This window comes from Sander vitreus, chromosome 21, assembly GCF_031162955.1.
Source record: "Sander vitreus isolate 19-12246 chromosome 21, sanVit1, whole genome shotgun sequence".
NCBI classification, from domain to species: Eukaryota; Metazoa; Chordata; class Actinopteri; order Perciformes; family Percidae; genus Sander; species Sander vitreus.
In genome coordinates this window covers 7,608,182-7,621,229 of record NC_135875.1, presented here as the reverse complement: position 1 = coordinate 7,621,229, position 13,048 = coordinate 7,608,182, and the positions used below count along the sequence as shown (strand labels likewise).

The window sequence follows — 13,048 nt, the reverse complement described above, 5'->3', positions numbered from 1 at the left end:
AAAAAGTTAAAGAGGCCACTGAGCAGGGCAGAGAATGCTAGCAAATGCACTCACCAAGGATGAGGTCAAGTCACTTTGAATTAAATCAGTGTCGGAAGTAGATTTTCTTCTTAACTGAGAAAAACGAACAGTAAACTGCTATATGGACAGTGACTATACATCGTTATACAAACCACCATCATTATATGTGTCAATTCAAACCAAGTGAAGTGAAAGTGTTATGACCCTTAATGCAGAAATGTAGGAGACATACTAGGAACATGCTGCCAATGTCAATTAGCCATTTAATAATAATCACATCGTTCTTTCAAGTTCTAATTTTGGCTTCTGCCTTGTGATTGTCATCTCAGCGATCATTGGAGACTAACTTAGAACCCACCTCATTATATTGTGTTTATGTATCTTCAACAAATCATAAATTCTTCGCATATTGTGACTTTTAGGTGCAGAATTTATTAACTGTCAAGATAACACTGGGCACACACTTTACTGAATTAATGAGTGTTTGGCATTGAGCTGTGTTGAGTTTGAGCTAGAAGATTTTGTTAGTGGCCAAACTTGTGGAAAGTTGAAAGCTTGTACTAAAGTAAAACTTAAACCCATTGCAGACAGGCTTGTCATGTCTATCAGTAAACAAAGCAACAAACAGGTGATAAAGGATCAATTGTTGTCTGCTTTGGTGGAGCAGGGATTGTTGTCAGCTGGTATTGGTTGGGTTGATGGTCATAAGTCTGAAGTGGGTCTTGTCCAGGTAAAGTTGATAGAGCTGGAGTTGGAGTTCAAATCAGAGGTTAATGCGCTGGAGTATCTTTATGCAAGCCAATGTAAAACATATCTGTGGCAGGGATAATGCTGATGTGTTGTCGCACTTGTAATCATTTTTCTTTGGCCAGACCTTTTTTAGTTAAGATTCATTCATGGTAAATTTCGTAACAGCACAATTACTAGTTTGAGTGTGTCTGAACATATATTGATTATATTAGATGTATACTAGAAGTGATTGTATAATTGTGCTATCACTCTAGAACTTTGTGCAACAACTTTGTTCATCAAAGTTTGAAGAGCTGCATTTTAAATAAATCATTACACAACCTAATTTTTTTCCAATCAATAACCTGCTATGACCTGGATTAGCAGCTACTGGACTGTGGCCATTCCACTACTGCTGACTCAATGAATATTAAATAACTCATCTCTATACATATGGATTTTGCACTTAGTATACTGTCCTGGTAAGTTATATATTTTGTATAGATGCATAACTACAAAGGCCCAAGTGCACTTCCCTGTGGCACACCATAACTACATTTAGTACAAAGCTTTGCTTTGCCTTCAATTCACATCAATTATGTTAACGGGGAACCCTGCCATCCAATAATAAGTGATCTGATCACACTATTTATATGCCAAAAGTATCTTCTATGTCTTGAAATAGTTTCTTTTGCCTCAGATTTCAGATCAAACCATTTCTTTTCTACTTCATCGGTTCTGCGCCCTTCTCCGGATACAGCTTTCACTGCATGAGTAACTGCATTCCATGCATCGGTTTTATTTGCTGCTTAGTATGCACTGCTGACGCTACTAAATATGTCTAGTTTTTCGTTAACTTCTTGCAGCAGTACCTCCACTTCAGAATTATTAAAGTTTTTCTTTCTTTTGGAGGCGAGGCCTCCACCGTCTTTGCCACGTCTTTTGGACATTTCTCTAAGTGTGCTCTAAGAACACGTCATGACTCAGACGTAGACTTTTCTTAGGAACTTTCTTAAGAACATATTTAAGAGAAAACTTAGGAAGATATTGGTGAATGAGGCCCATTGTTTTGAATTTATGTTTTCTCATTCATCATTATTTCCTGATTTCCTTGTTTATACTTTGTGTTCTAACTCTGCTGTCATTTCCGACCCTGCCACTCCCATCTGCCTGCCCTGCCATTAGTAGATTGACTTCACCTGCTCATTCTCCCCACTCACCTGTTCTCCATTCCCTCATTAGCTCCCTAGTATATTTATCAGTCACTTCCACTACCCCTCTGCTAGATTGTCTTTGTGCTTTATGCCTTCTCTTATCAGCATGAAGTTTACTGTTTGACTACTTATTTTGACCCAGTCTGTAGATTTTGCCTCAGCCTGACCCCTTTGTACTGTTGCCTGCCTGTATTATTTGCATCCTTGTTAAGTAAAGACTCTTTGCTTCTACCTCTGCCTCTTGAGTCATGCCCTTGGGTTCTTTTGTCTCTGAACTGTGACACATAGGTCTCAGTTGGACAGTCTATTTTGAATCAAAAGAGTCCTTATTTGTAGATAGGGTTGAAACTATTTCATTGTAATGCCGTTTAATCAAGTTTGTAATCATGTATGACAGGATTACAACATTTCTCAATAGCCTAAGTGCACATATTATGGTTGTTCGTATTGTCTGTCACATCTACAATGTTATAATGTCGGATTTTCATGTTAAATGTGGCTCAAATAATGAGGTAAACGTATTTGAGAGAAACCCCTGTGAGCTAAAACGTTCAGATTTCCAACTTTTTACGGTTGAAAGTGCAGCTTTGTTCCATTACAATCTAACGTTAGCCTAGTGCTAACTATTAAGTGGCAGCACGCTAACGCAAGATAGCTGTAATCTTGGCGGCCAATGCTGGTCATTTCTCCCAAATTTCGGGGGTTATATTACTGATGGGACATGTCCGGTTGTGTAGTGGTGATTTTTCAGGGTACAAAGTCCTGCTATGAAAGCTACTCAGCTCAGATTCCAGGAAGCACTCTGGCCAATCAGAGCAGACTGGGCTTTGTCGGGAGGAGGGATTAAAGAGACAGGCGCTCCTACAGAGCGTCTCATACAGAGGGTGAATACAGGTGCAGCAGTGTTTTTTTTTTTACATTAAAGCATGTTCTAGTACAAACACAAAATACGAGTATCATCCTGAAAATTCTATATAATAGTTGCCCTTTAAGTTTCTCTGAAAATGTGTAGTATATTAAAGTAACTTCTACAAGACAAGGTTGTCTCGGTGGGATTCTGTCAAGACTAGTAGCCTTCTTGACATATTGTATCAGTTCATTCATCTGGTTTCAAACTAAAAGTACCTTTCGCCTAAATTACAATATATTTATTGAGGGAGCAGATGTTTGATCTGCAAGTCAACTGCACAGGCTGAAAACTAGTTGCTGATCTCAGCTGCCATTTCCTCAGCCTTATAGAGTGTTAGTCAATTGGTACGTTGGACATTTGAGATTACTCAAACTTCCCTTGTAACACTGTTTAATACTATACACACAGAGCTTCTATTACCATTTGCTTCCTCCAGGCAGTAAATAGTTTTCTTCCCCTTTCTTACCAATGCTGTGATTGTGTTTCACTGTAATTTCCACGCATGCTACTCATTTGCTTCGTTTCTCTAAATGACAGCTACTCCTTGTGTACATCTCATGACAGCTCAAACAATTTCTGCCATCCAGGGAAATTAGTTTCTTCTCTCCATTATTTTCTTCTGCATGAGGGGCACACACAATCCACAACATTAAGCTTAAAAATAGGCTTACACTGTATTTACATCATGACATTTTAAGGTTCAGTTCACCCAATAGGTGCTGTGTTACAGTATGTACTCAGGTTTTGAGATGTCAGTTTCTGAATGACTGCAATCCCCCACTCCACTACAGGAGGAGGTGGATGGGAATTTGTTTGCAGTGCTCAATTTGAAAAAATGTTTTTAGCACAACATGCAGAACAGAACAAACCAAAAGACATCTAGATAAAAAAAACTGCTGACAGTGAAGTCTATGGATGTCTCGCCTTCCCTCCCATATCTTTGTGTCTAAGCTGTTACTGTGTGTCATGCTACCACAGAGTCGGTTATAAGCACCAGGAAGAGTCAGCAGGCCCCCCCGAGTGTAATTTGCTCCCGAAGCCTCCAACCACTTCCACTCTACTGAAAGAGAGCATGCCTTGGGAGGGCAGACACTCTTGACACTGACTCATCTTGTGTGTGCAAAGGGGTGGGAGAGTGAAGTGGGGGTGTGTTTGTGGCTAGTAGGGCAAGTTTAGTGCAGCTTACACCCTGAACTGACTGATTAAGAGAGACAGAGTGACATGCATGCATGAATGGAGGCCCGGTGGTTTTCATGCCATGTGAAAGCTCCTTTACAGCAGGGAGAAGAAAAAAAAAATCATATTAATACACTTAAGCTTTAGATACTGTGAGGAGATAAGCAGAGGCACTGCATGTGAATATATCCAGTACAGTATTTGTGTGCCATGTATCATCATCTGTTATATCATCTGTCAGTGTAACATGTATTTAAACGTGTGGGAGTGTTTTTATATCATAATTCTGTCATACCAACATCCTGTTTTCTTTCAACACTTCCTGCCTCCTTTTCCAAAAAACTCCAAAATATAACTAATTATCACCATTGATATTTTTCTTGTGTTATCTTTGGTTATGTTGTAATATAGCCTGCATGTGCTATTATTTATTTAGTTATTAAGTTATCTTGTTTTGTTCTCACTCATTAATTCAAATTAATGCAATATTCATTCGGGGAAAAAAGGCCTAAAAATACAAAGCTAAATAATGAATGACCTGTCATCGAATGTAATTCATGGCGGAAGCCATTTAAAGCAGGTTGAGTGTTAAACTGGAATAACAATCTTCAGGAAGTTCTCCTCTCCACAGAATCTCTCCACAGCTCTCAAATCCAATTTGTAGAGCAAAGCTATTGACACAGCAACACTCTGAGCAAGTTCAACCTACCGCTGGCATAGCTGAAAGGCAAATGGTGAAATACAACAGGGCTCGCCGGGCAATGTTTGTGCAAGATCCAATACTTCTCCGCCGTGGTCACAGGCAATTTCCCATGACAAGAGAAGCAACTCCTGAATCCAGCTCCCTCTGTCTACACCAAATCCTATTAATTCACATCTTCTCATTCTTTGTTAAAATAAATATATATATATATATATTAAATTAAATTTATTATATATTAAATTGACACCCACCAACCGGCCAAATGCAGGTAAAAATGAACATTGGCAGTTAACATTGTAAAGTTACTAGCCAATTTGGTTGGTGTTGAATGAAGCAAATAACATTGCGTCTGTTTGAATCGGCAGGCAGAAACAATGTGACAAGTCAGTGTTGCCAGATTGGGCTCTATTCTACCAAGAAATTTGGGTGGTTTTGTGTGTTTGGCTTGGAAAATGACAGCAACACTGCTTTAGTACTAATTCCCAGCAACACCACGTCGTGACATGTCATACAACCGTTGTTTATGTGCCTCGATACCACGTGTTTGTGGTATTGATTACAAGCTACGCTGAAACGGAGAACACGAATGGAACGGCGAGAAATATATATATATATATATATATATATATATATATATCTCTTCCTCTTTGGTATAAAAGAAGAATGTAGAGCACAGCATAGATTATTTTGAACTCTTCAATAAAAAATGATCTTGTCTATCAGGACAACAAGATGTGGATAAGAGGGTGTTTAACTGATTTAATGGTGGTAGAAACTCCAATGTAAATGCAGTTTGTCTATTATAAATTAAGTAAATAAATGCATCTAGGAGTAATTGAAACCATAAATGTGGTCTGGTTTTAGCTAGGACAACATACAAGCAATAATCTAGTGATTTGGAAAAGTGAGCATTTTGTTACAATGTGCACGTTCAGTTCCATCTTGCAACATCTGGACTAATTGGATCTGTAGCAGCTCCCAGTTAGTTGGCATTTAGTTATGTCAGCTAATCTCCCAATCAACTCCTTCTTGCATACAGTACATCCTGCCACTGCCTCTTCACTCTCTGCCTTTAGGAAAATTACACATTAAAAAAACAAAGCCGATTACCGATTATTAAACAAAAAACAGCTATTCCCTCTATAAATAGTCCAGTTTTACAGGGCGTATATTAGACTCACGTTGTTAGCAGCCAGCGAGACTGCTTGGCCAGCCCCAGACAGGCCAGCAGGCAGATGATCAGGTCCAGGATGAGGATCAGCAGGTAGGTGAGCCACCTGCAGAGACAGAAAGAGACCATAGACTGTAAAAAAGAGACTTAAACTGCTGCTGGTGAATATATGTTTTGGCAAAGTAAGAAGAGATATGTTAAAGGGAAATTCCTGTTGCATGTAACCTAGACTACCTTTGTCTGAAAACGAAGACCCACATTTTATGAACATTTTAAGTGGTACTCTTTTAGCATTATCATTGTGAACTGCATATGTGTCGTTCCATAACACATTTGGTTTTTTTAAAGCACTGTGACTTCAAAAACAAAACAGAAAGAAGTGGGAGTTAAAAACCAGGAGGGGAGAGTATCTCACTTATTTTCACCTCAATAGACACACGCTGTGTGTGTGTGTGTGTGTGTGTGTGTGTGTGTGTGTGTGTGTGTGTGTGTTGATGCTTGAGGGTATAATCCTGTCCAGTATTGCCCTCCTAAGTGTACCCATCTGTTGTGTGAGCAGTGGTCAGTCTGTGACCGGACACAGAAAGCCTGTCCAGATGGTTAATAATGGATGGACTCAAATCCATATGGTTGAATCTTTTATGCTGTGAAACAAATGGGGGGAGGAGCAGTTATATCACCTTTTCACTCTGATTTATCAAAGTATACATCTTATTAAAGTCACCTCAATTTCCTCTCCATCAGTGTGCATCTTGCGCTCTTTTTCATTCATACCTCCTGCACTCATCACTCCTACATCGTTCTCACTTTGTACATTCTTCTGTTCTTTTTCATTATATCTTTAATTTCCCGCCCATCTGTGTCTCCATCACTCTACAGCATCCTTCTCACATCTCCCTTATCACCAGTGTTGGGGAGTAACAGAATACATGTACCGGCGTTACTTATTCAGAATACAAATTATGAGTAACTGTATTCCGTTACAGTTACAATTTAAATAGTTGGTATTTAGAATACAGTTACATTGTTGAAATCAATGGATTACATGACGATACTTCTCTGTTTCACAGGTTTATTCACTCTCTGAATAAATTAAGGCAACTCCATGCATTTCCCAGAAGCCCCAATATAAAAACGAAAAAATTAGCTATGTGCGTGATCACTGATAGAGGCAGAGATGGAGCCGGAACAACAGAGCCAGGGCAGGAATGTGTTTCTATCTTGGAAATTCAAACAGCATTTCACATTAAAGAAAGAACAGGGAGAACGAAATATAACTGTGCAGTGCAATCTCTGCTTGCCAGCAATCAGCCTCCTTTCAGCGTCCAAATTACTCCACCTCCAACCTGAAGAAGCATCTTAAAGTAAGTTTTTAATTAGCCAAGAGTAGTCGTCTGCTGTAGTTTTACTGGTCACCTTGCTATTTTATAGTTGACGTGCGACTTTACATTCTCCTACGTGCTGATTTACTAGCCCCAGAGCCGTTGAAAGACTGGCCCCGTTTGACATGCTAGCTAACGTTAGCTAAAATTAGCTCGTGGTAGCTTAGACCGTGGTTAGATTTTTGTAGTTTGCAGTTCGGGACTACAAATACAAAAATCTATCTGCTTGTTCAGGTACACATTTAGCCAGTTGGAACAGAAGAACACACCAGAATAGGCCTGTTTAGTAAGCTGTATGTGATGGCCGCATTCCTACACTTATAAAATGCAATTCAATGTGGAAGTAATCCAAGTATTCAGAATACTCAGATTGAGTAACGGAATACGTTACAAATTACATTTTTGGGCATGTATTCTGTATTCTGTAACGGAATACATTTTGAAAGTATCCTTCCCAACACTGCTTATCACTCGTACACTGCTCTATCTGTATTTTTTCCTCCTCCTGTTTTTCCACTCTCTTTAATCTCCATCCTCTCTGTCTCGTTCCCTTTCAGCCCCTTTTCTTTCCCTTGCCCTTCTCTCCCTCACCACTACCTCCTTGCTATTTCTTCCTCGTTTCATCTTTCCCCTCTTGGCAGAAGAAGCTGCAGCATCAACATGCACATGGAGGCTCTCGGGTGGCACCGTGTTTGTCTGTGTCATCTTAATCCAATTAGAGTCAAACTGAGTACAGCATAGTGGCACGTAGGGATGTGGGGGGGGATACATTTACAAGTCTGTATGATGGAAAAGTGCATGTTCTCAAGAAATTGTGCCGGATAGCAAGAAGCAGCTCCAAATGTGCTAGCTTCCGTTTGAAAAGTGGATAAGGATTATAGAAATAGCATTTTATTCAACCTCCCGCACAGAGAGGTCAGAGGTCCCCATCATCTACCAATAGTGGGTTTATGGGTTGGCCAGGATCTGGCTGACCTAGGACACACACTCACCAAGGGAGCCATAAAATCACACCCCTCTTTTTTTCTACCATAAATTTAAAAAAAAAATTTTTACTGATGTGAAACACTTACTTTTGTATTCTGTAAGGCAGAAAATGTCAAATAATTTTTTAAAACACATTTTTCAAAAAGGCTTTCAAAAATGACATAAATGAGTTATATAAGCTGCAGAATACATTTGAGGTGGTTCTGTGTCTCGTTCCCAATATCTGCCGGCAGGATTTATTTTCAAAGATAGTTGGTTCCACTCCTGCTACATGTTACAAGTGCTAGAAAACCAGAATGTGGGGAACTAACGTGTTAAGGCAGAGAAGATTTTTGTTTTCGCTCAGAGTCAGATTTGCCAGTATCAAACAGAGATGGATGGACATCTACAACTGGACATAAACATGTATTTAGTTTGTTTAGAGTTAAATAAACAATAAATTATGAGGAGATATAAAATCTAAATATATACAGAAGAAGCAGTGTGACTTGTGAAAGGTAGTTCATGCCACAGTACCCCTTGGTGTCAAATTCAGACTTACGAACTGCAAGAGTAAATATCAAATGCATAAAAAAATGTGTTAGAAAATCAACCTGAATAGAACACACATCCGTTAAAGTACCTGAGCACTGCAAAGCTGCAGTGTTTCTAGCTGAAAACATTATTTTTTTCAACGTCAACGTAAAAAACTAATAGATTAAAGAATGAATGAGAATAGAAAGTATTTTTCTGTTTGTCAGTAGCGTAACATGACAACCACTATGAGCACACTACAAGAGTAGACTAAAAGTACGTTGAAGATAGGCAGCCAACTCTGACACAACACTTGATGAGTCAAATCAAAAACTTGTAAACACACACACACACACACACACACACACACACACACACACACACACACACACACACACACACACACAGCTATTTGTTGGGGCATGAGGCAGTGATAATGAGTCATTAACAGCTTACAGTGTTTGGCTGTCTGCTCTTGGTTTACCTACTCTATTAGTGCTGAGCTATGTGGGTATTGAATTATCGGCAGAGGAGAGGAGTTGCATTACAGATCAATACAAACACACCGGCCTGTCTGTTACCGCAGACTCCACAGAAATACTATCAGGCCTACACATGAACAAATTGGCAATATGCCTGTTTCTTCTCTGAGATGGTAAGAGTGTGAGTTTAACGGTAATGAGACAAGACCTAAGATAATAGTTCTAAAAGATTCTGTAGTTGTTTCTATCATTAGGGTCTGTAGTGTTGATGCAATGATTGCTAATAATTGCATTGGACTTTTATTTTCACGCCCCACAAAACTATGTTTGCAAGGGACTTCGCATTTACATAAATGCATGATACACACATGCAACCACCTTCTTTCATCCCATCCACTAAATAGCATGTGATATATTCAGGTCATAAAGTATGTAACCACCAACACATGAATTATCTTTTCAACTGCAAATCACAAGTTGCTCAGGGATTGCTGCCATAAAAGAGACAAGATATTATGAGTTTAAGTGTATCTTGCATCTCTAAGAAGCAAATATCTATCTATATTTTACTTTAATTTGTAGTTTTAATATATGATCATAAAAATAAGATTGGTCATTCCTGGTTAAACAGAATCTTAGCCGTCACTCCCAAACAAGCCAAGATATAAATAGCTATATTTATCGAACTGTTCTCTACTGATTTGCTTTTAGAAATAACACATTTTTGACTCCCACAAAATTTTGGATAGACTATACCCTTGAAAATATTCATGGAAGACAACATTTTAAGTTTTAAAGAAAATCCACATCCTGAATTTCTCTTCCGGGATTTCGCTCTGGATGTGTTCCATTTTTGGCGATATTCTCTCCCTGTTTAACAGGAAACCTGCACATCTGTAGCATCATCACAATTGTGAGTGAACAGAGCTCCGGGCCACCCTGCACTGCACAAGCCAACACTTGTATTTGTCTGTTCCTCACCTGTAGTACTCTATGTTTGCCGTTTTATCAGCGATAGATGCCAGGTCCACTTTAGCCTCCTCCCAGTCAGGCAGGCCCAGCATCTGTTTGATCACGTTGTCAGCCATCTGCTGCATGAACTGCAGGGTCTGCACGTAGTCGCCCCGCGTGGCAAAGATCTCGTCCAGTCTGGCGAGGTGCTGGTGCAGGCCGCTCTTCATGCTGCCCATGGTGCCAGTCACCTGGAGGGCAGAAGGGGAAAGGAGGGGGTGAGATGAATAGTACAACAGCACTGCTGCCGGGAGTGGATTTACAAGCATGAAAGCTAATGAACTGAACCATTCTTGAGGCAGAGTAATGTATGCATGGATTAGTAAAAGGGAGTTGATGATTGAGCACCATTCTGGTAACAGTAAGGCACACGTTTTCTTAAACTGCCAGCAGAATAAAATGCCAGTTTAAGAAGATAATGTTTTCCTCCACCTTTCTACATAAATGATATTGACAGACTTTTCTTAGTGCTGAACGCAGCACAGAATCCTGTTTGTGTGGGTGCCTTTGGTCAACTTTTCTGCCTGAGAAAGTTTCCCAGAAAAAAGTGACCAAAGGTGAGATGAGCCCAAACATGAGGCTGGTCTGTGCAGCGGAGCAAAGCGAGGGGGGGCAGTGTTGGAGAGCTGGAATACTGAGTGTGGGTGTCAGTGAAGAGGACCATTTTGAGTAAACAGTTCAGCTTGGAAAACAGCCAACACTAGAGAGCACAGAGGTGAAATACTAGGCTTGCTTGTGCTGGAGATTTGTATTCCACAACTGCTTTTTCCAAAAGATACTTCACTAATGAGACCAATAGTTTGTTTACCTGTTTAAGCCATGTAATCATAAAGGAAGTAAACTATTCACCAGCAAAGGAGAATATGACAAACAAAACAAATATAAACTTGACTCATTTCTATGCTACACTTTCTTTTTTTACCTAGTTGGCCAAATACAGCAAGACTGAATTATCTGTGTGCCCTACCGTTTTCCTTAGGTTTTATTACTCTGTACTTTGCTCAAGGGGAGAAGTTGTTTACAGGGAAATGGCATTCACAGACACATCCTGCTGTTTGATAATTAAATATGCTGTGTTTGTCAGGCACCGGATTTGCTGAAGCTGAGGCGAAGAGAGGTTGGGTGGATGTAATTAGTTGGGTTTGCATTCTACGTGCGACCTACAATGGCTAGTGGACAGAGTCTATGCTAGCAGCTCTATGAGGCTGCTCTGAGGAACAGTTGTGCATTGAGCTAAATGCTAACATCAGCATGGTAACAAGCTCACAGTAACAAAGCTAACATACTGATCATGCTGAGCAAATCATATTTACCAGGTTCACCATTTTAGTTTAGTCTGTAAGCATGCTAACACTTGCTAATTAGCACTAAACACAAACTACAGTCGAAATGTTACAGTGGAAATGTTAGTTTTGCAGGAATTTAGTCAAAAACCAAAGCATTGTAAGTTACAGGATCACCAAAGTTATCATAATGTATCCTCTAGGGACCTTGAATATCTGTAGCAAACAGTGTTCAGGATGTTCACCAATGTCATTGTGGTGCTAAAGAAAAAGTCAGGGGATCACCAAAGTCATTAGGATACACCCTCTGGAGACCATGAATGTATGCACCAAATTTAATGGAAAATCCATTGAGTTGTTAATGACAGATTATAGTCTGGGCCAAAGCAGTGAACGATCGACAGGCTGACATTGCCATCCCTAGAGCAACGCTGCTAGCATAGCTAAAAATATCCATCCATCCATCCATCCATCTATTAGCTAAACCTGCTCATTGCTAACAAATGTATGTATGTATGTATGTGTGTGTGTTTGGAAATTAACTAATGTAGTCTTTCTGTAAAGATAAAAGAAAAGAAATTGCTTAATAACAATATTTTTTATGACAAAATCATTGATCTTTATTATTTATAGTCACTATGTGTAGATATTTGAAGATTACCTCTAGCGTCCCCAGTGGCAGCATCAAGAAAACACTGGAATTAATTAACTTTAAGCAACATATAGGGCCCTATCGTGCACCCGGTGCAGCGCAAAGCCCAACGCAAGTGTCTTAGCTAGTTTAAGACAGACGCAGTTGTCAATTTCCCGTCCAGCGCCCAGGTCATTTAAATAGCAAACGCACCTGCGACCATATATGCGCCCATGGGCGTGTTGGTCTTACAGCCTGTTCAGGTGCATTCTTGGCGTATTGCTATCTTAAGGCAGTGGAAAATGATCGCGCCATTGACCAACAAAAACCCGGTCTAAAGTCAATAACGCAGCATTTCATTGTTATTTTAACGCCTGCTTCCCCTCGTGGAGTTTTGGTGGCATAGTGCTCGTGCCATATATTATCTGCTCGAGCGCTTTCACTTCACGCACGCACAGATCAGTTTCTTCTCCTGAAAATCTCACCTTCCTGCTTAGCAAATCCGCCAGCATAATAGCAATGCACCAAGTTACAAACGCGCCTGGCTTTTAAAGGGAATGGGAGATCACACTCTGATTGGTTTATTGCATGTTACGCCCAAAACACACCTATGATTAATTAAGAGACTAAGTACAACTCTTTTTAACCATGCGCCTGGCACACGGACCCTTTTTTCCGCCATTATTTTAGCAAAAGTGGATTCGTACACACCCTAAACATACCTGCGTCAGGCTCTTCACGCCGTGCGCTTAGATCATTAAATTGGGCCATTCGACTTTTCCAATTATCACTGAGACTGGCTCACCTTTCAACAAACAAATCACAATTATTTCAA

At 39.8% G+C, this 13,048-nt stretch overlaps 1 protein-coding gene across 2 annotated transcripts in view; it reads right to left on the bottom strand.

The window, feature by feature from the left end:
- The window catches only part of ttyh2 (tweety family member 2), a 61,725-nt gene that overhangs the window by 16,374 nt on the left and 32,303 nt on the right, over positions 1 to 13,048 (bottom strand). For both annotated transcript variants that reach the window (XM_078279432.1, XM_078279433.1), the window contains exons 4-5: positions 10,270 to 10,490; positions 5,935 to 6,030 (exon numbers count right to left, since the gene is read on the bottom strand). In XM_078279432.1, the coding sequence (XP_078135558.1) occupies positions 5,935 to 6,030; positions 10,270 to 10,490 (317 nt within the window). The remainder of the gene's footprint in view (positions 1 to 5,934; positions 6,031 to 10,269; positions 10,491 to 13,048) is intronic.